The sequence below is a fragment of the Schistocerca piceifrons genome, chromosome 1, assembly GCF_021461385.2.
Source record: "Schistocerca piceifrons isolate TAMUIC-IGC-003096 chromosome 1, iqSchPice1.1, whole genome shotgun sequence".
NCBI lineage: Eukaryota > Metazoa > Arthropoda > Insecta > Orthoptera > Acrididae > Schistocerca > Schistocerca piceifrons.
The window spans coordinates 777,362,862-777,386,955 of NC_060138.1; the positions used below are offsets into that span (position 1 = coordinate 777,362,862).

At 38.6% G+C, this 24,094-nt stretch overlaps 1 protein-coding gene across 1 annotated transcript in view; it reads right to left on the reverse strand.

The window, feature by feature from the left end:
- The window catches only part of LOC124712650 (WD repeat-containing protein 44), a 161,051-nt gene that overhangs the window by 17,370 nt on the left and 119,587 nt on the right, over nucleotides 1-24,094 (reverse strand). The window contains exon 6 of the mRNA XM_047242888.1: nucleotides 10,739-11,002. Coding sequence (XP_047098844.1) covers nucleotides 10,739-11,002 — 264 coding nt within the window. The remainder of the gene's footprint in view (nucleotides 1-10,738; nucleotides 11,003-24,094) is intronic.

Consider the following 24,094-nt stretch of genomic DNA (forward strand, 5'->3'; position numbering starts at 1 on the left):
TTAAGTAACATTCTACATGAATCATTACAATGCCCAAAAAGAATTATGTGGATGCAATCACTAGCTTATCACCTCCTATAAGCAACAAAGAACAACAGTCATTGCTCAGAAAAATAAATTATTATGCAAAGTTTATTCCAAAAGTACCCACACTTTACACCGACTTAATCGATTGCATAAAAAAGGAGTTAAATTTATGTGATCAGATGTGGGCCAGAATATTTTCTTGCAACTTGAAAGAGCCTTAGTTGGGCTCTGTGTTTAGTGTTGTTTAATCCCGGCAAATGTTTGATGCTGGCCACTGATGTGCTTGATTGTGGCACTGGTAGCATGCTGTCCCACAGGTGCACCAACCACATGGAAAAGCCCACTGTATTTCCATCTAAAATGTTAAATGTGGCACCGAGGAATTATTTGCAAACTGAGAAAGTGACGTTGGCTATTATATATGATGTTAGGAAGTTTGAAATGCACCTCTATGGGTTCCACCAGATTGTCAATCACAGCTCTCTGATTTTGTCGTCTGGTCATTTGAAACTTCCTGATAAGATAGCACAGCAACTGCAATGGTGGGGTGCTGTTCCTAAATAACCATACCTATGAGAACACTCGAACACTGACTCACTTTCCTGCTTGCCATATGGCCCCCAGATACGGAGTTCGACATGCATGAACTGCTGTGTTTTACCTTAGACCCAAATCAGCAACATATCCTTGATTAATTCCTAATTATAGTGCATGAAGTAGCAAAAGAAATGGGCCATGATCCACTACTCCACAGGTAGTTGTCTTCTGTATGTCGGGATTGACCTGAGCACCTAAGGACACAGAGTCAGAATCGTGCACCAATTGTTCCTCATGGCACAGGCTTTACGTCACTTTTACATCACTGAGGATGTAATTTTGTTAGTGATGGGCAATTCTGAATGTCGGGTAGTATTTTCTGCAACGCTCAACCCCCACATACTGAAGTTCCTCAACACTGCACACTGAGGAATGTGCGGAATGATGGCAATTGTGTGGCATCATGTTTATTGGCCTGGTGTTGATGTCATCATAGCACACTGTACGGGTACAACAGATATGTTGGTTAATATTTTAGGGGTTTTGTGGAACACCTGTACCCTTAGCAGTAAGCAGAATTGAGTAATCATTCATAAATGTTCAGCTAAATTTAAAGCAGCACTATTATTGTTAGTTAAGGTACTGAGATACTTCTGGGTTTCTTGGGATTGGATTTTTATGTTTGAGGTGCTCCTAAGGCATCAAGTGGCAGTGAAAGACACCTTTTGATGAATTTCAATCATTGCAAGTAGCACGCTCAGTGTCTGCAGTGCTGTGAGTCGCACTGTGGAGCTCTTCCCTTGTGAAGTTCCATGATTGTTGTCTATACAGGTCTAACAATGTTGAATTAAGAAAAGAGAAGAGTCTGACAACTAAATCTGTCGGACAATGTGTTCTTGTGAAACAACTAAGTTGTTATCTGAATTGTGAACTGAGTTTATGATATACTCTGGCCAATAAACCCTATTACGTCCAGAGTACCTAGCCTGTTGTTCTTCGCAGTAATAGTAACTTTACAGGAAAACAGCTGAAAGGAGTAGAGCTTCCATCTGGTATAAGGTCAAAGCATACTTCAAGACAGCAGAAACCCTCACAACACATCGTTTGAGACTGCAACACTTGCTCTCACAATCAATCAGCTACAGTACAGCATTTCAACCCTTGGCTACACCCTGACCATCCCAAGAAAAGAGCGCATGTTGATTTCGTCAGACCATTCTAGTGTGCAAAGTTGTTGCTAGTCGACAATGCCCTTCTCTAACTTTCCACATGTGCACAGGTGGTTACTACTATCACAGAAGCTACTACCTATCCCTTGTCCATCATATTTGCAACAGAGGGGATACCTTCCACCCTGGTTTCTGACAATAGCCCTCAATTCACAGCATCTGCATTTCAGGATTTTTGTAAATGCAATGGCATTGGGCACCTGACCACCACTTCTTTCCATTTCACATCCAGTTCAGGAGCTAAGTGGATGGTCAGGACCTTCAAACACAGATGTGCAAAACAATGACAACAGCTGACTCTGGGGAAGCACTTGCCAACTTCTGTGCCACCTACCATTCCACCCCATAAATGAGTGCAGCTCAGCTGAAAACACACACTCTTCAGCCTGCAGCACCCAGCTCCATGGACTCACCGACTGTGCACACTGCTGTAGCAAAGCATGGACTCCCACCATGTCTGAGCTTGCACAGCTGCTCCAGGGCAGCAAATGTTTGAGGTTGTGGATGGCCAGCAGTGTTTAGTCAGGCACTGAAATCACCTCTGGCCACAGTAAGATGTAACATACCCTCTCCCCACCCCTTTCCCTCAACTGCCAGTTGAGAATGATCTACACAACCATGCAATGGATAAGCTTGCCCACTAATACTACAAACTTTGCCCCCATGTTCGGTGTTGATAGGGGTTTGATAGTGACCAACAACAGGAGCCAATGGAGATGGAACTGCTTCCACCTCCCAGGAAAATTTCAGCTCTCACCAACACTAGTGATCCCCACACCACACTATCAATGGAGGTGGAATGTTTCCAGACTCTGCCGTGGAGGTTGAATCATTGTCCCAAATCTCCTACAAGGCTGGCACCCATGCTCCTGCAGGCAGGATCAAGCTGTGCCCCAAAATCCATTGATTGGTAAATATTCCTCTATCTCTGCCAGCATCCAACAATCCACCAGTTATGCTGATGACCTTCTGCAGAAGCCCTTGCAGGTGCTTCCAGCATCTTCCACCCCCCCCCCCCTCCCCGTCCCTCAATGAAGTGGCATATGTTAGGCCATTTCTAGCCCTAAGTACCGATTACAGGGGGGAGGTGTTTAGTACCTGACAGTGATTTAGATTCCTCACCCAGCCTGAGTGTCAATAAAGAGAAGAGAACAGAGATACTCAGGCTACATACTCAAGCCCCAGCTGGCCCCTATGAGAGGTGCCTCTGTGGCATGCATGTAACATGCAGCTGTCCAGTAACATGACACTTCCAGTAAATATGGAGGCCCAGCACTTGCCAGTCAGTCTCTTGCTAGTTTTCAAAGCCTGTAATTACATGCCATTGAACAGTAAAGTTTTGACCCTGCCTGTTTATCATTTAATTTGGACTGCTTCCTGGATCGTTGTATACACTTAAAATGAATTTGCTTTACTCTGGACTTGTTTTTGGTTAGCTGTTCACCTCGTGAACTCCGCCGTCATCGAACTCAGGGACCAGATGATTGTTCCTCTGGGCTCTCCATTACAACCAATGCAAGTGATCATAAACAGTGTGCTAACTACACAGAGCAGGACAAACAACCATGTGATTTCTGTGTAGCCTCTTTTTCAGGGGTAAATACATCTTTGATGCACAGGCTGATCAACCAGAGGGGGCGGGGGTAGTTTTTGTGTATATATTTATGGCTGATATCAAATGCAAGAAACCAGATAACTGAGTGAGTGAGTGAAATGGGGAAGGACATGCCTTTTCTAAGACAAAAGGTCAAGGTCACATGACAGTTATTGGATGAACCAGCTTGGCACCCCAGTGTGTTCTCCTGGTTGTGTGTGCAAAAAGTAATATGCGGTTTCACAGTTATTGACAAATGGTTCAACAAATAGACTACCTCAAAATAAAATACAAGATGTTAATAAAAGAAATTAGCATGATGTTGGTTTAATCACATTGTGTTTTCAACAAAAAACATCCCTTCCATTGCCATACACTCACAGCCCTGATTGTGCAGGCTCTGGAATACCTTGGGAGCAGCTTAGACTGAAATGCTGCACAGAATTGTAACATGCTGTTGAATTTATTCAACATCCTTAAAATGCTCCCTGCTCCTTGGAGGGCGGGTTTTTAGTTTTGGGAAGAGCATGACGTCTGGTGGGTTCAAATAGGCGAATAAGGTGTGTGTGTGTGTGTGTGTGTGTGTGTGTGTGTTTTTGTTTTTGGATATCACAAGTGTGAGCAGTAAACCATGCCAGTAACTACTGATAAATTTTTCGATGTAAATTAGTCCCTCCAGTCAGATTAGTCCCTCCAGTCAGATTTCTAGTTGTGACTGCAGAAGACACATGCAAAGCAAAGAAGAACAATAGCAGTTTTAGAATGGCCACTTGGATTGTTAGCAGCTGCAGTGTAACAAACAGAAAAACCTGTAATTTCAAATGGAAATCAAAATACTGGAAACCAACATCCTTGGCTTTACTACATGTTCTGAGTCTTCAAACTGGAGGTTTCTGTTCTCAGTACACAAGCAACCAAAACAATAGTTAGGAAAACAAACAATCTGGGAAGAAAGTTCACAAGAGTCGACAGGAAATGTCAATTCTATTACAGGCAGTAAGACAGACCCACCAACACTGAACCTTGCTAAAATGGGATGTCTTGCATGCCTCAACATTACAGCCAGCCATAGGTCCAACCACAATGGTGGGGTATCTGTGGAGGGATGAGAAGTACACGTGGTTTCTGAAGAGGGGCAGCAGCCTTTCAAGTAGTTTCAGACACAGACACATGATTTTCCAACATGGCCAAGCATACAACACAGTTATTGACACAGTTGTATGAGTGTATGAGATAATGACAATGACATCCTTTTGGGTAAAATATTATGGAGATAAAATATCTCCCCATTTTGATTTCCAGAGGGGGCGGGGGGTGTACCGCCAAATAAAATGTTGGTATTAAAAAAAACACTACTTGGTAATTTACAAGTCAAAGTGTGAATGTTAGCTCCTGTTACTGGGTAGGTAGGGCAGAGAATTTAAAAAGAGAAATGGATAGGTTGAAGATAGATACAGTGCAAATTAGTGAACTGTGATGGCAGTAAGAACAAAACTTCTGATCAGGTGAGCACAAGGTTGCAAATACAAAATCAAATAGGGGTAATGCAGGAGTAGGTCTAATACTGAATAAAAAAATAGAAATGTGTATAAGTGACTATGAACAGCACAGTAAATGAACAATCATAGACAAGGCAGATCCAAAGCAACACCTATTACAATAGTTCAAGTTTATATGCCTATTAGCTATCACTTGGTTTAAGAATCATGATAGAAGGTTGTATACATGGAAGAACCCTGGAGATACCAAAAGGTATCAGATAGATTATATAATGGTAAGACAGAGATTTAGGAACCAGGTTTTAAATTGTAGGACATTTCCAGGGGCAGATGTGGACTCTGACCACAATCTATTGGTTATGACCTGTAGATTAAAACTGAAGAAACTGCAAAAAGGTGGGAATTTAAGGAGATGGGACCTGGATAAACTGAAAGAACCAGAGGTTGTACAGAGTTTCAGGGAGAGCATAAGGGAACAGTTGACAGGAATGGGGGGAAGAAATACAGTAGAAGAAGAATGGGTAGCTCTGAGGGATGAAGTAGTGAAGGCAGCAGAGGATCAAGTAGGTAAAAAGAAGAGGGTTAGTAGAAATCCTTGGGTAACAGAAGAAATATTGAATTTAGTTGATGAAAGGAGAAAATATAAAAACGCAGTAAATTAAGCAGGCAAAAAGGAATACAAACGTCTCAAAAATGAGATCGACAGGAAGTGCAAAATGGCTAAGCAGGGATGGCTAGAGGACAAATGTAAGGATGTAGAGGCTTATCTCACTAGGGGTAATATAGATACTGCCTACAGGAAAATTAAAGAGACCTTTGGAGATAAGAGAACCATATGTATGAAGATCAAGAGCTCAGATGGAAACCCAGTTCTAAGCAAAGAAGGGAAAGCAGAAAGGTGGAAGGAGTATATAGAGGGTCTATACAAGGGCGATGCACTTGAGGACAATATTATGGAAATGGAAGAGGATGTAAATGAAGATGAAATGGGAGATACGATACTGCATGAAGAGTTTGACAGAGCACTGAAGGACCTGAGTCGAAACAAGGCCCCCGGAGTAGACAACATTCCATTGGAACTACTGATGGCCTTGGGAGAGCCAGTCCTGACAAAACTCTACCATCTGGTGAGCAACATGTATGAAACAGGCGAAATACCCTCAGACTTCAAGAAGAATATAATAATTCCAATCCCAAAGAAAGCAGGTGTTGACAGATGTGAAAATTACCGAACAATCAGTTTAATAAGTCACAGCTGCAAAATACTAACACGAATTCTTTACAGACGAATGGAAAAACTAGTAGAAGCCAACCTCGGGGAAGATCAGTTTGGATTCCGTAGAAACACTGGAACATGTGAGGCAATACTGACCTTACGACTTATCTTAGAAGAAAGATTAAGGAAAGGCAAACCTACGTTTCTAGCATTTGTAGACTTAGAGAAAGCTTTTGACAATGTTGACTGGAATACTCTCTTTCAAATTCTAAAGGTGGCAGGGGTAAAATACAGGGAGCGAAAGGCTATTTACAACTTGTACAGAAACCAGATGGCAGTTATAAGAGTTGAGGGACATGAAAGGGAAGCAGTGGTTGGGAAGGGAGTAAGACAGGGTTGTAGCCTCTCCCCGATGTTATTCAATCTCTATATTGGGCAAGCAGTAAAGGAAACAAAAGAAAAATTTGGAGTAGGTATTAAAATCCATGGAGAAGAAATAAAAACTTTGAGGTTCGCCGATGACATTGTAATTCTGTCAGAGACAGCAAAGGACTTGGAAGTGCAGTTGAACGGAATGGACGGTGTCTTGAAGGGAGGATATAAGATGAACATCAACAAAAGCAAAACGAGGATAACGGAATGTAGTCGAGTTAAGTCGGGTGATGCTGAGGGTATTAGATTAGGAAATGAGACACTAAAAGTAGTAAAGGAGTTTTGCTATTTGGGGAGCAAAATAACTGATGATGGACGAAGTAGAGAGGATATAAAATGTAGACTGGCAATGGCAAGGAAAGCGTTTCTGAAGAAGAGAAATTTGTTAACATCGAGTATAGATTTAAGTGTCAGGAAGTTATTTCTGAAAGTATTTGTATGGAGTGTAGCCATGAATGGAAGTGAAACATGGACGGTAAATAGTTTGGACAAGAAGAGAATAGAAGCTTTTGAAATGTGGTGCTACAGAAGAATGCTGAAGATTAGATGGGTAGATCACATAACTAATGAGGAAGTATTGAATAGGATTGGGGAGAAGAGAAGTTTGTGGCACAACTTGACCAGAAGAAGGGATCGGTTGGTAGGACATGTTCTGAGGCATCAAGGGATCACCAATTTAGTATTGGAGGGCAGCGTGGAGGGTAAAAATCATAGGGGGAGACCAAGAGATGAATACACTAAGCAGATTCAGAAGGATGTAGGTTGCAGTAGGTACTGGGGGATGAAGAAGCTTGCACAGGATAGAGTAGCATGGAGAGCTGCATCAAACCAGTCTCAGGACTGAAGACCGCAACAACAACAACAGCTATGAAGATTATAAAAAGTACTGAAGAATGTATGAGATAAAATAAATTATTCGGATAGTTAAAACGAGATGAAAGTTTGTGATATGGCAATGAAATTTAACTGTAGGAAATGGAAGAGAAGGAAAAATAGCAGAACAACATGACGTGTGACCTGGGCGAGTTATCAAGATTTTCAAAGGGAGCATTAGGCAATGATTGACTACAATAGGGGAAATGAAACAATGGGATAGTAATGTAGAACAATGAGAGATGAAATAGTGAAGGCACCAGTGAATCAAATAGGCAAAAAGACAAGGCCCAGTAGAAATCCTTGGAGAACACATGAGATATTGATTTAACTGATGAAATGATAACATATACAAATGCAACAAATAAAGCTGGTGAAAGGCAATACAGACATCTAGGGAACGAGATTGACAGGAAGTGGAAACGTCTAAGCAGGAATGGCTAGAGGACAAATGCAAGGCTGTAGAAGCCTGAATGACTATGGGAAAGATAGATGCACCAGATGGAAAATTTAAGAAACCTATGGAGGAAAGATAAGTAACGTGTATGAAAAAATAGGAGCTCAGATGGTAAGCCAGTATTAAGTAAGAAGGGAAAGCCGAAAGGAGGAAGGTGGAAGGGATATACAAAAAAGGGCTATACAATGGAAATAAATTCTAATATATTATCATAGAAAGGGAAGAAGTAGTATGGGATGGGGCATGTGACACAGTGAGTTCATCTTTATGAAACAGAATACATAAAGTATTGCTAGTATGTTCAATCGATACAATACATAGATATTCCACAAATTTCAATTTGGGCCAATTACAGCTCTTACTCTGTGTTAATGATCTATCTGTCATTCTATGTGAATCAACAGGCAGAATTATTCCTTTTTTGCAGATGGAACAAGTTTTATTGTCAAGCTGACCAAAGCAGGTTTCATAAGGAAAATAGTAAACATTGTACTACAGTTATTAACTGGTACTGCACAAATGCACTCACTTTAAACTTTGAAAAAACTACAGCTTATTCAGCCTTCTATTTATGCAGGTTATCCACAAAAACAAAGAACACCACAGAAAGTTGTAAGTTCTTGGATTGCATACACTGGAAATAGTGCAGTACACTTGCTAAAACATTTAGGTTCAGCTAATTTTGCCCTAACAGTAACTGCCAACTTTGGGGACCTAGAAATCAGTAAGTTATCAGTTTTCGTGTCTTGTCATACACTGATTCACTAATGTACGAGGGCGGTTCAGAAAGTAACCTCCGATTGGTCACAGTGCGGGTTGTGGGGGGAGTAGCGACGCCATCTGTGCGTTCACGCACTCAACAGGTCAGTCGGCATCAAGCCGTGATTGAGTGAACGTCGTACCTGCGCTAGTTTAATTTTTGTGGCAGTTTGAAATGTGTGCTGCAATAGAAAACCCCGCCAAATGTGAAGTGCGTGCTGTCATAAGGTTTTTTACAGCCAAAGGATATTCTGCAGCAGCTATTCATCGTGAGGTTTGTGCCGTGTACGGACCAAGAGTTATGAGTGAAGGAGTTGTCCGTGAATGGGTACGTTTATTTAAAAGTGGACGAGAAAACGTCCATGATGAAGAGAGGAGTGGTAGACCATCATTGGTGACTGACGAACTCGTTCAGACAGTTGATGCAAAAGTTCGTGAAAATCGACGTTTCTCAATGTCGGAGTTGTCTACTGGTTTTCCACAGATTTCTAAGACTCTCTTGTACGAGATAGTGACAGCAAGATTGGGTTACCGTAAGTTCTGTGCACGATGGGTGCCCAAAATTCTTACCGAGCACCACAAAACTCAAAGAATGGCCTCTGCATTAGACTTTCTGTCACGTTATGAGGACGAAGGAGAACCATTGTTAAACAGAATCGTGACCGGTGACGAAACCTGCATTAAGTACGTGAACCCTGAGACAAAAGAACAATCAAAGATGTGGGCACATTCAAATTCGCCTACCAAACCAAGAAAAGCCTCGCAAGATTTTTCTGCCAGAAAACTGATGGCAACGGTGTTTTGGGATGCCAAAGGGGTGTTGTTGGTTGAATTCATGGAACGTGGTACGACCATTAATCAAGACGTGTACTGTGAAACAATAAAAAAGTTACGACGGGCTATACAGAACAAACGCCATGGTACGCTGACTTCCGGTATCGTTTTTTTGCACGATAACGCCCGTCCTCACTCTGCTCGCAGAACAACGGCCCTTCTTGAGTCCTTCAAGTGGGACGTTATCAACCATCCACCTTACAGCCCAGACCTGGCGCCAAGTGATTATCACCTCTTCATGCATTTGAAGAAATGGCTCGGGTCACAGCGGTTTGATGACGATGAAGAGCTCAAAGATGCAGTCACAGGCTGGCTCCAGGCACAAGTGGGTGATTTTTATGCAGAAGGAATTTCAAAGCTTGCGAAGAGATACGATAAGTGCCTCAATAGCTATGGAGACTATGTAGAAAAATAGTGCAAAGATGTAGTTGTAAGATGTATATATTAAAATATTTTTATTTAACTTGGTGTATTTTTTTTAATCAACCGGAGGTTACTTTCTGAACGGCCCTCGTATAATTCCCTCCCCCCCCCCCCCCCCTCAAACACACAATCCTGGCACTGCAGAGTCATTAGTTTTCTTTACTCTTTCCATGGTCTGTACTCTAGTTAGGACTTTCCAATTTCATACTTAGTATGAAGCTTTTGCTTTTGATGTATAAACAGAGGCCTCTACACATGTTACAGCAATCAAATTCGAACTTTGGTCTAAATGCCTGTTGTATCTATCTCACGAAACACTGATTACAATTTGAAGTAGGTACTTACATGTTAAATGCAAGTGACATTCTTCACTGCAAATTAAAAACATTAAACAAATGAACATAATACCATGAGCCGCCTAATTTTCAAGTTTTAAAGGATATCTGATCTGCGAAATAACATTGATCTAAGAAAAACAAGCATCGAGCAAATACTGCTTGACTGCATTAATTTTATATAATGGCCATAAAATAAGTATTTACATGAAGAAGAAAGGGGAAGAAAATAGAACAGAGGCATTCAGTGTTGGTCCCAATGCTGAGGATAAATATATTTACTGTTCTGTTCAGATGCCAAATTTGAGGAAATGTTTATTGTAAATTAAGGAATGTTGATAAATAATCCAACTATCCCTCAGAGTAACAGCCACAGTTTTCAACAAGATACAACAAGTATAAAATAACAATTATTGTAAATATAATCACATGCCTAAGGGATATGAAAACGATTTCCAATTTATACCCATCATTATAGTGTGAACTCCTATTTGAACTGCTCTTGCAAATTGATGGTGCTTACCAGATCTGAAAGCTGCTTTCCAGAATCAGTGCGAGTGCGCACAATCATATTCAGCTGTGACATTACTCCACGTTCATCACCCGCAGATCTACGCCGTTCACGAGATCCTCGTGGAGTTGCAACATGGCTGGCTTGACGAGATCCGAGAGATCCAGCTGGACTTGGACATGATAGTGTACGTGCGCCAGTTAATTCTGCCTTCAGCTTCTCCAGTCGCTCTTTTTCTTCCTGTGATGGGCCCTCTGCCTTTGCTCGTTCCTCATCCTATTATAAGAGAAAAAAAAAAACAACATCTGTTTTAAATGGCGATTTCAAAAGAATCTCCGACATTAAAATAAATTTACATGTTTAAAATGGCATGCTATCATATTTTGTTCAACTATGTGTTTGCACGAAAGATGTACTTATCCCAGAAAAAAATAATAAGAATTGCCTGCAATGTCAGTTCGAGAACTTTGTGTGGAGTATTGTTTAAGCATCTCAGAATATCTATGCCCTCAAATACATATTTCATCATGAAATCGTGGTAAATAATAAAGACTCAATCAAAAGGAACTTTAGCATGAACTCAGCGAATGCACTGCAGTAAAACTGCATTTCAATAACATTTCCTTACCAATCGCATGGAAGGTGCTCTTGCATGGAAGGTGCTTACTATTCTGTATGTTTCACTATCATTGCCAAACTAATTTCCTAATTTCATTATGTACAAAAATCCTGAAAGTAATTTACAATCTTCTGCTGTACTGAGGGATTTAAAAGCATAACACAAACACCCCCTTTTTCAGGACCCCGTAGCTCTGTCCCAGGTGATCATATACAAAGCAAGAAAATAAAGAAATGAAAAATTACAACAGAAAAAGAGAAATGTAAAGCTTATATATAAAAAAGGGGATAACACTGATAAAGCTGTCTAAAGATCTGAGGAAGAAGGAATCTGGTGGTGTTAAGTTTTGGGCTGGAGGATAAATAAATGTAACATAACAATATGCATATAAATAGGTGTAAAAAATTCGCTTCTGTCCAATTATGCTATTGGTGACAAATCCTTGGGAACAGTAACCACTGTAAAATACCTAGGAGTAATAATCCTGAGTGACAAAGAGGAATGACTACCTAAAAAATTGTAAGAAAGGCAGGTTCCCAGCTGAGATTCACACAATGAATCTTAAGAAACATAATCCATTCGTGAAAGAAGTTACTTACAAAACAATCGTTGGACTGATTCTTGAGTTTTGCTCATCAGTCTGGGGCTCTTACCAGTTTGGATCAAGCGAAGGGACAGATGAGATCCACTGAAGACAGGCATGTATAGTCACAGGATCATTTAGTCAGCCTGAGAATACTAAACAAAATCCCCATGGAAAATGCTAGAAGATGGAACAGTCTGCATTTCAAAGGTTTTCTATTGGAAGTCTGAGAGTGTACATTCTGGGAAGACTCAGGAAACATATTTTGTCAAATCACCACAACAAGAAAATCTGAGAAACGTGAGGTAATAATGACATTTACCTACAATCACACTTCTCGTGCCCCATTCACGAATGGAACAAAGAAGGGAAAAACAGATGGTACCAGCTACACACCATAAAGTTGCCTACAGCCTATAGATGGAGATGTCCTGTTTACAGTAATGTAACTGGAGACAAACACTAATTTGGATTAGGCAGAAAATTAGCTTCAACCTTTGTAGTGGAACTACTCCAGCATTTGCCTTAAGTCTGGGGGTTTCAGCTGCTAAACTTGGCAGAGCTGGACAGAGAAACCCAACTAGTTGATGTAACTCATTTATTTGTATATTATCCAAACAAGAAAATCTGATGAGATTTTAAGGAAAAATGGAATATATACAAGTATAATAAGGATAGGGGGGTGCTTATTTGGAATAGTATTACATATGTCATGTTCCCTTGGCATTAATAATGGTGTACCTAAAGTCACCAATGTGTTACAAAACCTTCACTGAAGAAAAAGATGGGGAAGGCTGAGGTCTGCAAGAGGATGGAAAGAGGAGGAAGATACAAAAATTTGAGGTTTACATATGAAAGGAGGATGGGAGATATCATTAAGAAAACACGTATGACAGGAACAAGAAATTGTGTTTTCTGTATATTCTTTTCATTATTCAAGCTTATTGAAATGTTTGCAAGAAACACTTTTAAATAATAATGAGGGGTGATGTGACCAGCAATCCAGTGTTTCAAAGTATTCATGAGAAGTAGAACACCTTTGAGTACAAATGTCTTAAATTAATTCCATTAGTGGTTTCAATCATTATGATCATCAGCAGATTGATCTAAAAAAGAAAGGAAGTGCATGTTTATGAGTGGCTTTATGAGATTTACAACAGTAAAAGTAGTGGCTGACAAATAACATACCAGCACTTTTTACTTAGTAGGAGCAAATAAAAGTTTTAGCTGTAACTGACTTTGTCACAAGATATAAAAATTTGATATAGCTCTGATGAACACTCATGTGACACTCCCATCCATAGCTATGAGGAGACAGGTATGTTATTTATCAGACAGCTCTTAGGTTATGTAAATCAGCACTACTACTTATATATTTATACTGCTGCAATTTATTATAATACTCTTACCCATAAATATGTACATCTATTTTTTAAGATCAAACTGATGATGACTGCAATTGATAATTGAATTAAATAAAAAAACTGAGATCAATTATTGTTCTAGTTTCTATGCATACTTAAACATGTCACCCCTCATCATCATCATCATCATCATCATCATCATCTAAAAGTGTTTTCTCTAACGGATGGGTATATCTGCATCATACAGCTCCTTTCCAGTAATGTAACTGTCCCATTTTCATATCATATTTCCTGGTCAAATAAAGGTAAATAATTAATTGTTTCACAAGCAGACTATGAAAACTGGTGTAGTAATTACAGAACAATGACAAAACAATTCAGACATGTTGTCTTCTTTGTTTTTTGGCCATTCCTGTACATAGGGAAAGCTTCTATAAAATACTTAAAAGACTAACTGAGTTATGAGAAAATTGTGTTACAGCAACAAGGATCTTAAAGAAACTGAATGGTAATGTACATTCTTGCCTATTAATTTTTGCAGGATTATGCCTAATTCTTTCCTTCTCCCACAGCTAATCATTACTGAAATAATAATAATAATAATAATAATAATAATAATAATAATAATAAACTGGACAGGAACTGGCTTGTGTACAGCTTTTGATCAGCACACAGATGCCTGCAATAACTTCAGCAGATAAAACTCATGACAGATTCAAACTGCAAACAAGACGGGGACTTCTACTGCACATACTGTAGTTGGCATTAGTGATTTCTTTATTATTTACAATTACAGCCTATTATCTGGCTTAATTAGATAACTCACTCAACCCATATATTTGTGTTTAAAAATTATGGAAAACAATTATTAAGATGCTACATATTAGTACAGCAAAAAAAGATCCACCACCCCACCCTTTTACAGATCAGTACTAAACAAAAGTACAAAACAAATAATCAAAATAAAGAATGGGGGAAAATTATTCATTAGGGTAATCAAATCCTTGGAGAAATAATATATCTGAACTATAATGTGCCGACACAAAAAAAGGAGATGCACTGCCTTTCACAGTTTCCTTCAGTTGTCACTGACTTCAGTTACCTCTTCTTTGTCTGTGCAGAATATTGACTGGCATGTGTCATTTAACATATCTACACTTATGTCACATTTCGATTCTTTCTTCTTGGATCATGCTGTTGCAGTAGAGGTTTCAGTTTCTCTCTTTGTTTTAATAATTTAACTGCCTCAATACAAATACAAGATACTCCTCTAGAAGGGATTCTAATGATAAGCATAAACAATGCCACTTCTCCATGAACACCCTCTGTCACTACTTGAGCTTTCAAATATGTGTCAGGCAGCAAAGGCCTTCCTGGGCAATTAAACAGATCTCATTTCTTCACAGTTACTCTTCTTGAACCTGCATTCTGTCTTTATGTGGACCTTTACCATGGTGTCCTAGGTTTCCCTTTCAGTAAGGATACAGCATATGTGATACTATCGTCATTTAATGTCATTCCACACCCAACCTTATAGCCTTTCACAAAACCTGTCACTGTCATACTAACTAGACTGATGTTTATGTTTGAAATTGTCCTGACTCTTTACTCATAGAATGGCAGATTATAGGGCCTACACTGAGTTCCACAACAGATGTCATACACAAAAGACTTAGTCTATTATACGTGAATAATATCACTGAATTGAAAATTACAAAGAAACCATGATACAACTCATCTTTTCATTTAATACTTACAGTGCTTGTGGTTAGTACAGAGATAAGTAATTACTGATACTTTCGTAATGGTGACCTTAAATATACACTGGAGCCATGTATTTCAGATTCTTTGGCCAACAGCTGTTTGATAACAAAATAGTCCATGGGTGTGTCCAACGTTCACAATGATCGATCCTGTCACCATCATCAGGTGCACTGAACAGTTGGTAGTACACATGTGAATTATTTTATCACCAAATCTGCTGAGAGAAACTGAAGAACCACAGCAGCTGGACTGATAAGCTAACATGTCACCAGCATGAGTGGCACCCATTCTAAAAGAATTATTCTTTTTTTCACCATGAGCAATGGAGGAAATTTCTTTGAGAATACCAGTAACTCTTGCTAGGAAAATGTCAGATTATCAATCAATCAACCTAAAAAATGCTTCCATCCAACACTTCAACACCACAACAGTTTTGTCACTGTAAGGGCCTTGTTTTGTACTACTTTCGGTGCCATAGGACATTATCTTTTGGTGATTATGTGTGCAGTTACTGGCATTCTGGGGACGTTTCCTCCTTAGTATATGGTCCTCAGAGACAACACATCAAAGTTCAGCCCTTCTGTCCCCTTTTGAACATCATGCAATATGCTGGCACTTTTCATCACTTTAAGCTTTCCTATTCTGATCTGTCCTCCTTCCATTATGGACAGGTATATATTAAACAATCTAGCTATAGACATATATAATCCTATAAATCATCATGAAGTGCTTGGATAATGTACCAGAGGAATATAATTAATTTCTTCTGGCAGAAAATTATTTCAAAAGGCTTTCCAGGTGATTCACATCTGTGTATAGTCAATTGTTTACGTTGAGATCAATTCTATGTATAAATCAACTATACGAAAATTAATATACTCGCTTTAGTAGATACCTGGTACATACTGCTCACTTTTTGGCAGAAATTTCTTGATCTCCTGGTGTTTCTTCTTCTCGTGGGCGATTTCTATATACACACATTCAGGCCAGCCATTAATATTAGGTTTGAGTATTAATTATTATGAAGATTTGTAACTTCAGAACTGCAAATATGTTGCTACCACAGATAAGATTCTCATTGCTGTACTGTATTTACAAGTCACTGAAATTGTGTGTGAGCAGTTAAGTGATTTTGCACTCAGGTGCAAAACAGTCTTTTTGAGGCAATGTATGGACATAACTACTTTTAGAGAAGGGAGAGTTAGTACACTTATGGGACAATTATTTCAAGGCAATAATGAGAAAGAGATGTTCTTTGTCAATTATTCCACGCAAGTGTGGCTGTACTTGTCAGTTATTATCTACACATAATATAAGTTCAAGCCCCCCCACCGTTTTTGTGTCTGTACGTAGAGACTAGTCTCGGGAACTACTGTAGGGATTTTGATATGGTTTTCACTGGTAGGCTGGCTGATTAATGAGAAAGGTTTGTATATATTTTTTATTGGCACTACACCAGCTAAGCCACCAGGCCACAGGTACTTAGTGCTGTCTGTGCAAAGCCAGGGCAGCTCACTAGTCTGGATAACTCCACTAGAGATGCCAGTAATCTATTTGGTCATATACATCCTTCCTATTTAAATGACTGATAATTTATAATGGTACAATTTGAAAGCCAAATAGTATGATGATTTTACAATTACCTTCAGTGGTGCCTTCCCTTGTAACAAGTTCTTACGATCTGACCAATGCCAAAGCTCCTCACATTATCTGAATACTCATTTCGTTTTGATGTAAATACAGAATATAAGTGAAATCAATGTTAAGTGCTGTGCAGTTATTACGATTTATCATACAATGGTAAAACACACCAGTTAACACATTCGAGCAGAAGGCATATATAGTTAATATTTTATTTGTATCAGTATCACCTACACCACCATGGTATGTTGTAAACAGTTATCTTTTACACTGAGTGTGTGGCAAACATCTTTCATCACTTTATATTTTGTCTAGATCAACAATTTTATTTCTTTAGTGATCTTTTTAACCTAGCAAGATTTGGGCCATCAGGCCATCTCTTACATCTAACAACCCATTCTACATATTTTACATTGTATATAATGCAATAAGCATGTTATACTAAATTTAGAAAATAAAAGTTACGAAAGTATAGATAAAAAAATAAAGTAAGGTAGGTTTTTAAATATGAGTGCTAGCAGCATAGGGCCTGGAGAAAGCGATGGACAAGGGAAGGAAAAATGAATGTAACAACACACAGTTAAAGAATGTATGGGAGGAGAAGGTGGTGTGACTCAGAGAAAGGAAATGGGAAAGAAGCATAACTATGAGAAGGTCGTATCATCAACTTTGCTATCTGACAGACGGGAAGGTGGCCGTATACATTACATTTGAGGAAGCTCTATGAGGATTGCAGAAGGAAGTGCTGCAACTTCTTAAAAGTTGCAGGCACTGAACTGTGCCAAAAGTACAGGGCTGTTTGTCCCAGAGGCGGACAGCAGTGACAGCAAAGTAGTTTGCAGATGTTTTTGTTTTACAAATGGACACAGCTAGTAAGAGGGATCAGACCTTGTGCTTATATTAGGATGCCGTGAAAGATGCTAAAACTCTGAAGCGAAGTACACGGGTACTTGCAGACTGAAGAGCCGGTAAAGTAGTCTAGCGTGTGGTAGTCACGCAACTTGTCTGGCTGCAACCACTCTAATTGGACATATAGAGCACTGACATAGTCATATTGAGGAATGTTGCAGGTGTAACAATATAATGAAAAGAATAGCTGCTACTCACCATAAAGCAGAGATGCCGAGGCGCAAAAGGCACAACAGAAAGACTGTCAGAAAGTTAGATTTCAGCCAGCAAGGCCTTTGTCAAAAATACACAAATAAACATTCATGCACATGTAACTCACACTATTTCCATTATATCATTGCATTCCATCGTGGATTTGTTTAATGTTGCAGATGCAATGCACACAAGCATTCATGGTTGGCTCTAATCGTCTTGCATTTTTGCTGCTCGTACCATGTTGAATTACAGAACATTAGTGAAGGTTTTGTAGAATGAGTGACTGCACTAGTTTCCATTTCACATCCTGTGAAAATGTGTTCTGAAACTTTTTGAGAGTATACAGGCAAGCAGAAGTCTTCAACACATTCTCTGCCCAGTTTAAATGCTCATCCAAAGTTACACTCAAGTTCATCACTGTTTTCTGATATGGTGCTGGGATGCCATCAAGTTGAATGGGAGGCAACTGATTGCGGAATTCTGAACTTATTAATTTCTCATGGGATACTGGGATGAATCGTAAGACAGTGTGCCACACTTCCATTTATCAAGTGCAGCATAGACCTGTGCTCTTGATCAGAGTGTCTATTTTCCACTATCCTGTATGAAACACTCAATTAATATTTTACCTAATAAAGCTATAAGCAGCCGACCAGTTTTAATGGATAAAGAAATTCTTTACTTAGGTTTCGACAAATATAAATTTGTCTTCTTCAGAAGGTAACAATTTTACATTAGTAAGCTCTAATGTACCATCGCCGTTTTTACAATTGTCAGCATACATCCATGTGTAAAAAATAAAATATAGCGCTAGAATTAGCGTTTGTCATGTTAATATAAAATTTACGTGAAACCGTTGCTGTTGTGCAGCTATGTTTAAAATATTAATATTTTACCATCATGATTCCCTCTCATTTATGCCCTAAATAAAGGTCCATCTTAGCCCTATCCTCCTGAATTACTCGCGAGTAAAATGTTACAAAATTTACAAATATCACACCACAGACACTAAGATAAGCTGTCTGAACTCAAGTGTCTGTGTGCAGGAATCAGGGTGCCCTTGGATACAGGTGGACTTAGGTGGGCAAACAGGTCATGCACAGGCAGTAAGGGAGCCTGGTTGCAGTCTACATGATAGTATGCCTTAGCTGAGTGCCTGCGAACATGTGTGTCGCATATATGCAAAACAAGATGTGCAAAATGACTACTTGGTGAATGTCTACCCAAGCTGCACCACCGAAAATGCAAGTAGAAAGGTTGTCACAGGTGTCCGGGCCCACTGGGGCAGAGGTGGAACAGCCTGAATTAGACGATGCCACTTTCCGATGACTGGTAATACTGAAATGCTCTCTTGCTACCACAGTCACAGAAATTCACAAATATTAATAATTAAGTATTAATGTGGATCACCAACATGAGTTCAACATATGTCAGACTTTTCCACAAATTAACAAAATTAGAAAAAGGATAGATTGCTAATCACTATAAAGATGGCATACTGAGCTGCAAACAGTCACAATAAAAAGATTTACACATTGAGCATTCGGTCAAAGCTCTCTTCAGAACCCCCCCCCCCCCCCCCCCCACACACACACACACACACACACACCTGCGCGCGGCGCGCACCCACACACACACACACGCTTTCCGTGATTTCCCTAAATCGTTTCAGGCAAATGCTGGGATGGTTCCTTTGAAAGGGCACGGCCGATTTCCTTCCCCATCCTTCCCAAACCCGAGCTTGTGCTCCGTCTCTAATGACCTCGTTGTCGGCGGGACATTAAACACTAACCTCCTCCTCCTCCTTTACCTAATATTGTTGACATTACATTTGGAAGCCATTTCCTTTGTCACCATGAAATGCGTTTTTACATCACACAACACTGATTTGATTCAAATTTAACCATAACTTTAACTGAAGTACTACAGACACTTATTTATGGATATTCACTTCATCTCCTTTCAACTTTTCACAGAGCTCTGCTTCATCTTCCTTTTGACTTATAATGAGCTCCTGAATAGGAATGTTTTTACACTGTAAATCATTTCACTGCTTTAATTCTACTGTTCTTTTAGTAATCCATATTTCTGCAGACACTCTGTGATTAAGGTACTTTTTTCCTGTCCACTGTATCTCGACAAATATAAAATTCCATCAATAACATCTTACATACACTTGTGCATGTTTTACTATGGGTTAGGATATTCAAAAACCTGTTAATGTAAAGCATTGTATAATAAATAAGGAGCTAGATGAAATGTATTCCTCAAGGAATAATTAAAATAGAAAATGAAACAGTATTTGTCGGTATATCAGAAATACGTAAATAAATAAATAAAAACTGAATACAATGTGATGTCATAAAATCGTCTTGTAAACATAAAAATGCAATTACTTAAAATAAAAATAACCTTTTGCCAGTAGGAATGAGATAATACAATGGCTAAACAAATCATATTCTTTTGCATCCTGCCTTTTTTTTCCTTTTTGTTTACCATCTCTGATCAAGTAACAAATTTCATTCTTCTTCTTCCTTTGTTTTTCCATGCTGTCTTCGATTGCTTATTTCTTGTGCTTTCAAAGATATCTAAATTTAGCATCTTGTTTTTAAAACAATTTTTATTACTTCTAGTTCTTTTCTTATTTCTGTAATCCATGCTATTGTTGATCCTTTTACCAGAAATTTTTTGCTTTGCTATTACTTTTGATATTTTCTCCATGTTTTGCAGATCTCCTCATTACTTCTCGTCTTCCAACCATCTGAAGTTGGTATTGTACCCATTATTATTCTAATAATTCGTCTTTCAAGTATATCTATTCTGTCCAGCTTACAGTTCATCTTAAGCAGTCACATCTAAATATCTGGTCTTACCGCTGTGGTACTGTGTTTTAGTTTTGTTTTGCTAAATGTGCATTTCTTGTCTATGTTATCTCTCAAATCATATGCCCTTTCCATTTTACTAACTACTACATCTATTGTAAATTTTTCTAATTTATTCTTCTATATAGTTTATGTAATATATTTACATTTACTAACTCATTAATTTTAAACATTTGTGTTATGAATTTTAATGCTTTTTTATATTTGGCATAATTTTATTATTTCCTTTTCTATTTTATTTTTAATGTTCTCTTCATTCACTCACATCCCATTCTGTGCAAGCCCTCTGCACTGTGTTTAGGGGCCAGAATGATTTGTTGACATTTATTTTATTAATTTCTCTCTCAGATTCTCTATACAAAAAGATGTCAGTTTTTCCTCTGTCTTTGAAGGAGTTACATCAGTTACTTTTATCTTACAGTGTAATGTTACTAAATTTTCGAAAGCCTGCCCGGCTAGCCACATGGTCTAATGCACTGCTTCCCGAGCGGCAAGGCATGCCAGTCCCTGGCACGAATCCGCCTGGCAGATTAGTGTCAAGGTCCAGTGTGCCGGCCAGCCTGCATGGTTTTTAACGCGGTTTTCCATCTGCAACAGTGAATGCGGGCTGGTTGCCCTTATTCTGCCTAACTATGCAGGCGATTGCTTCACAAACACTGTCTCCACGTATGCGTACAACATAATTACTCTACCACGCAAACATTGGGGTTACACTCATCTGGTATGAGATGTTCCTGGGGGAGGGGAGGGTTCCACTGGGGGCCGAACTGCACAATAACCCTGGGTTCAGTGTGGGGCAGCAGTTGGGTGGGTGGGTGGACTGCTGTGGCTTGTTGTGAGGTTGTGAACCACTGAGGGCTATGTCGGGACGTAGCCTCTCCGTTGTTTCTATGTCCCTGGTTCAATACAGAATACACAAGTTTTTGATAGTCCTGATGATGAAAGAAAGCTGGCAACATATATCAGCCTTTTCCATGTACGAAGTCTTTCAGATGACTTTGCACTCCTTCAAGAAGGATACTGCACTGATCTATAACAGCTACACAGAATTTACAGACATCTTAACAATTAGTGATAAGGTAATCTGAGGATAAAATAGTTTCCATGGAGTTGTTTTTAGTCCGAAATAAGCTAATTTCAAACTTCTTCATCAGATACCTAGCCATTATAATTATTTTGCAGAAAACAATAAATAACAACAGAACTGCAATTAAATTTGGAAAGCATTACTTTCTCAACATATCAACTTGTAACATATAATTACATTTTTAAGACGAAAAATTTTAAGCATTCGCGCAGTTTAATGTGGCCAGCAGCAGCCGATGTTGGGTGGAGACATACACTACGACACTGTGGAAATGTTGCTTGCTTTGCCCGAAATTACCTCATGGAACAGTTCCATTCACTTTTAGCTTCTGCAGTTGGCTTTTGCAGCATGTGTCCTAAGCAAATTCCATTTCATTACTCTGGCCTTTATACACTACTGTTTACCTTAAACTGTAATGTAACCCTTTACTTAATTATCATCCAAACTTTAATGTAAACCTTTACTGGACATGAAACCAGTAAGCTAGTGAAAATGGCTACAGACCTTGTTTTCACTAACATAATCTTTGTCTTATCCTCTATCACTAGAATAGAACTATACAGTCTGCCACCTTCCAAAGCAGTGAAGTTCTTGTTTAAAAAGTGTCAGCTGTTAATGCATGATAACTACTGTGTGGCTCACAAGCATTTGGGGGGGGGGGGGGGGGAGGGAAACCAGTCACAGAAATTTCTCAACTTTGGGTTTTCAGTGAATGTGGGAAGAATTAATTATCTGTGGCACAGCTGGTTGTTAGCGAAATGAAATATAAAATGTAATTACATAGATAAAAAATCTACTCACCAATTGGCAGCAGGAAAACACATATATAAAATAAAGGTTTCACTTATGCAAGTTCTTGGAGCAAGTGGCTGCTACTTCTGGAAGAAGGGTTGAAGGAGAAAAAAGAGTGGTGAAGAAAAAGGACTGGAGAGGTCTAGAAAAAGCGGTAGAAGGTAGAGTTCGGAAAAGTCACCCAGAAGGGGAAACTTACCATTGATCTACATTTTGATATCTCCAAGGGTGACTTCATCAGAATGAAATTTTAAAATTCCTATAAAATAATACAAGAAAACACAGAATGGTTTACTTACATAAAATTACATTGTGAGAAGGCCTTCTTGCAATGCAGTTTTACTTAAGGAACCATTCTATGTTACGACTTTTTTCATCTTGGTAAATGTTTTTGTCAAACTTATTTTTCTTTGTATTATTTTACAGGAATTTGAAAATTTCATTCTGATGAAGACATCGTTAGATGTGTCAAAACCTAGGTCCATGTATTCAACAATTATTTGCAACTGGAGGTTATTTCTCCAGGCATTGCTTTAGCTTGTTGTTTCATCAGACAGGCATGAGCTGCAGCTATGGCAACTGATAATGGGGACTCTAGATGTTTAATTACACTTCATATTTTTTATCGGATAATTACTTTTGAATGTCATAAATAATTATCTACAAAGTAGTACTATCTAATTATATTTAACAGCTTGAACTTAACCTATGAAAGTTGAATTGCTGGGTGCACCTAACAGATACATATTTGGTTCTACAGGACTTCAAAGTCTTCTGGAAGTTAATCTGTAGCACAATTATCAAAATTACAGACAGACTATCATAGAGTGTCTTAAATTATCACATATTTTACAAATGCTGTTAATTCCTGTTAAACTGACTGCCAAGTTACAAAAGCATGTCAAAAATTTTAAAGCATCATTAAATTAGCTTCCTGGAAACTACTTTCTGGAAAATCAGCCAAAAAAGTAGTTGTAAAAACTTTTGCGTAGTGGTAAAGAATTGTTTGACCTTTTTACCTGAATGGAAATCAGTATCAGTATAACCATCACTATTTAGATTGTTATATTATTCTCACTTGTGGCTAGAAAACAAAGGCATTAACAACAGGATGGAAAAAAAAGGACAGGCTGAGTAGGTTTTTTATCTGTCAACTACATTATATTGTCAAAAACTGATTATCTTTGCTGAAATATAAAATGTGTAGCACAAAAACTTAATTATTTCAATCAGTATCTGCACAACTGCAGTCTTAACAAAAACATTGTTTATGATTGATGAAATAAAATAACTGGGTGTGTGGAGCTAAGGACATAAGCTCCCTTTTCTGCAGTTTACAAAATGTTAGATAAAGTATAAAAAACTTGCGGTGAAGGCACAAAGAAGAACATTTTAAATATGACATTCATTAAGCATTATCATTGTAATTATATAAAATCAAAATCTGACACATCAGCTACTATAAACGTTTACTATCTGTGATTTCTAGGACTCATTCTATATTGAAATTAGTGCAGCCATTTGAATCACCA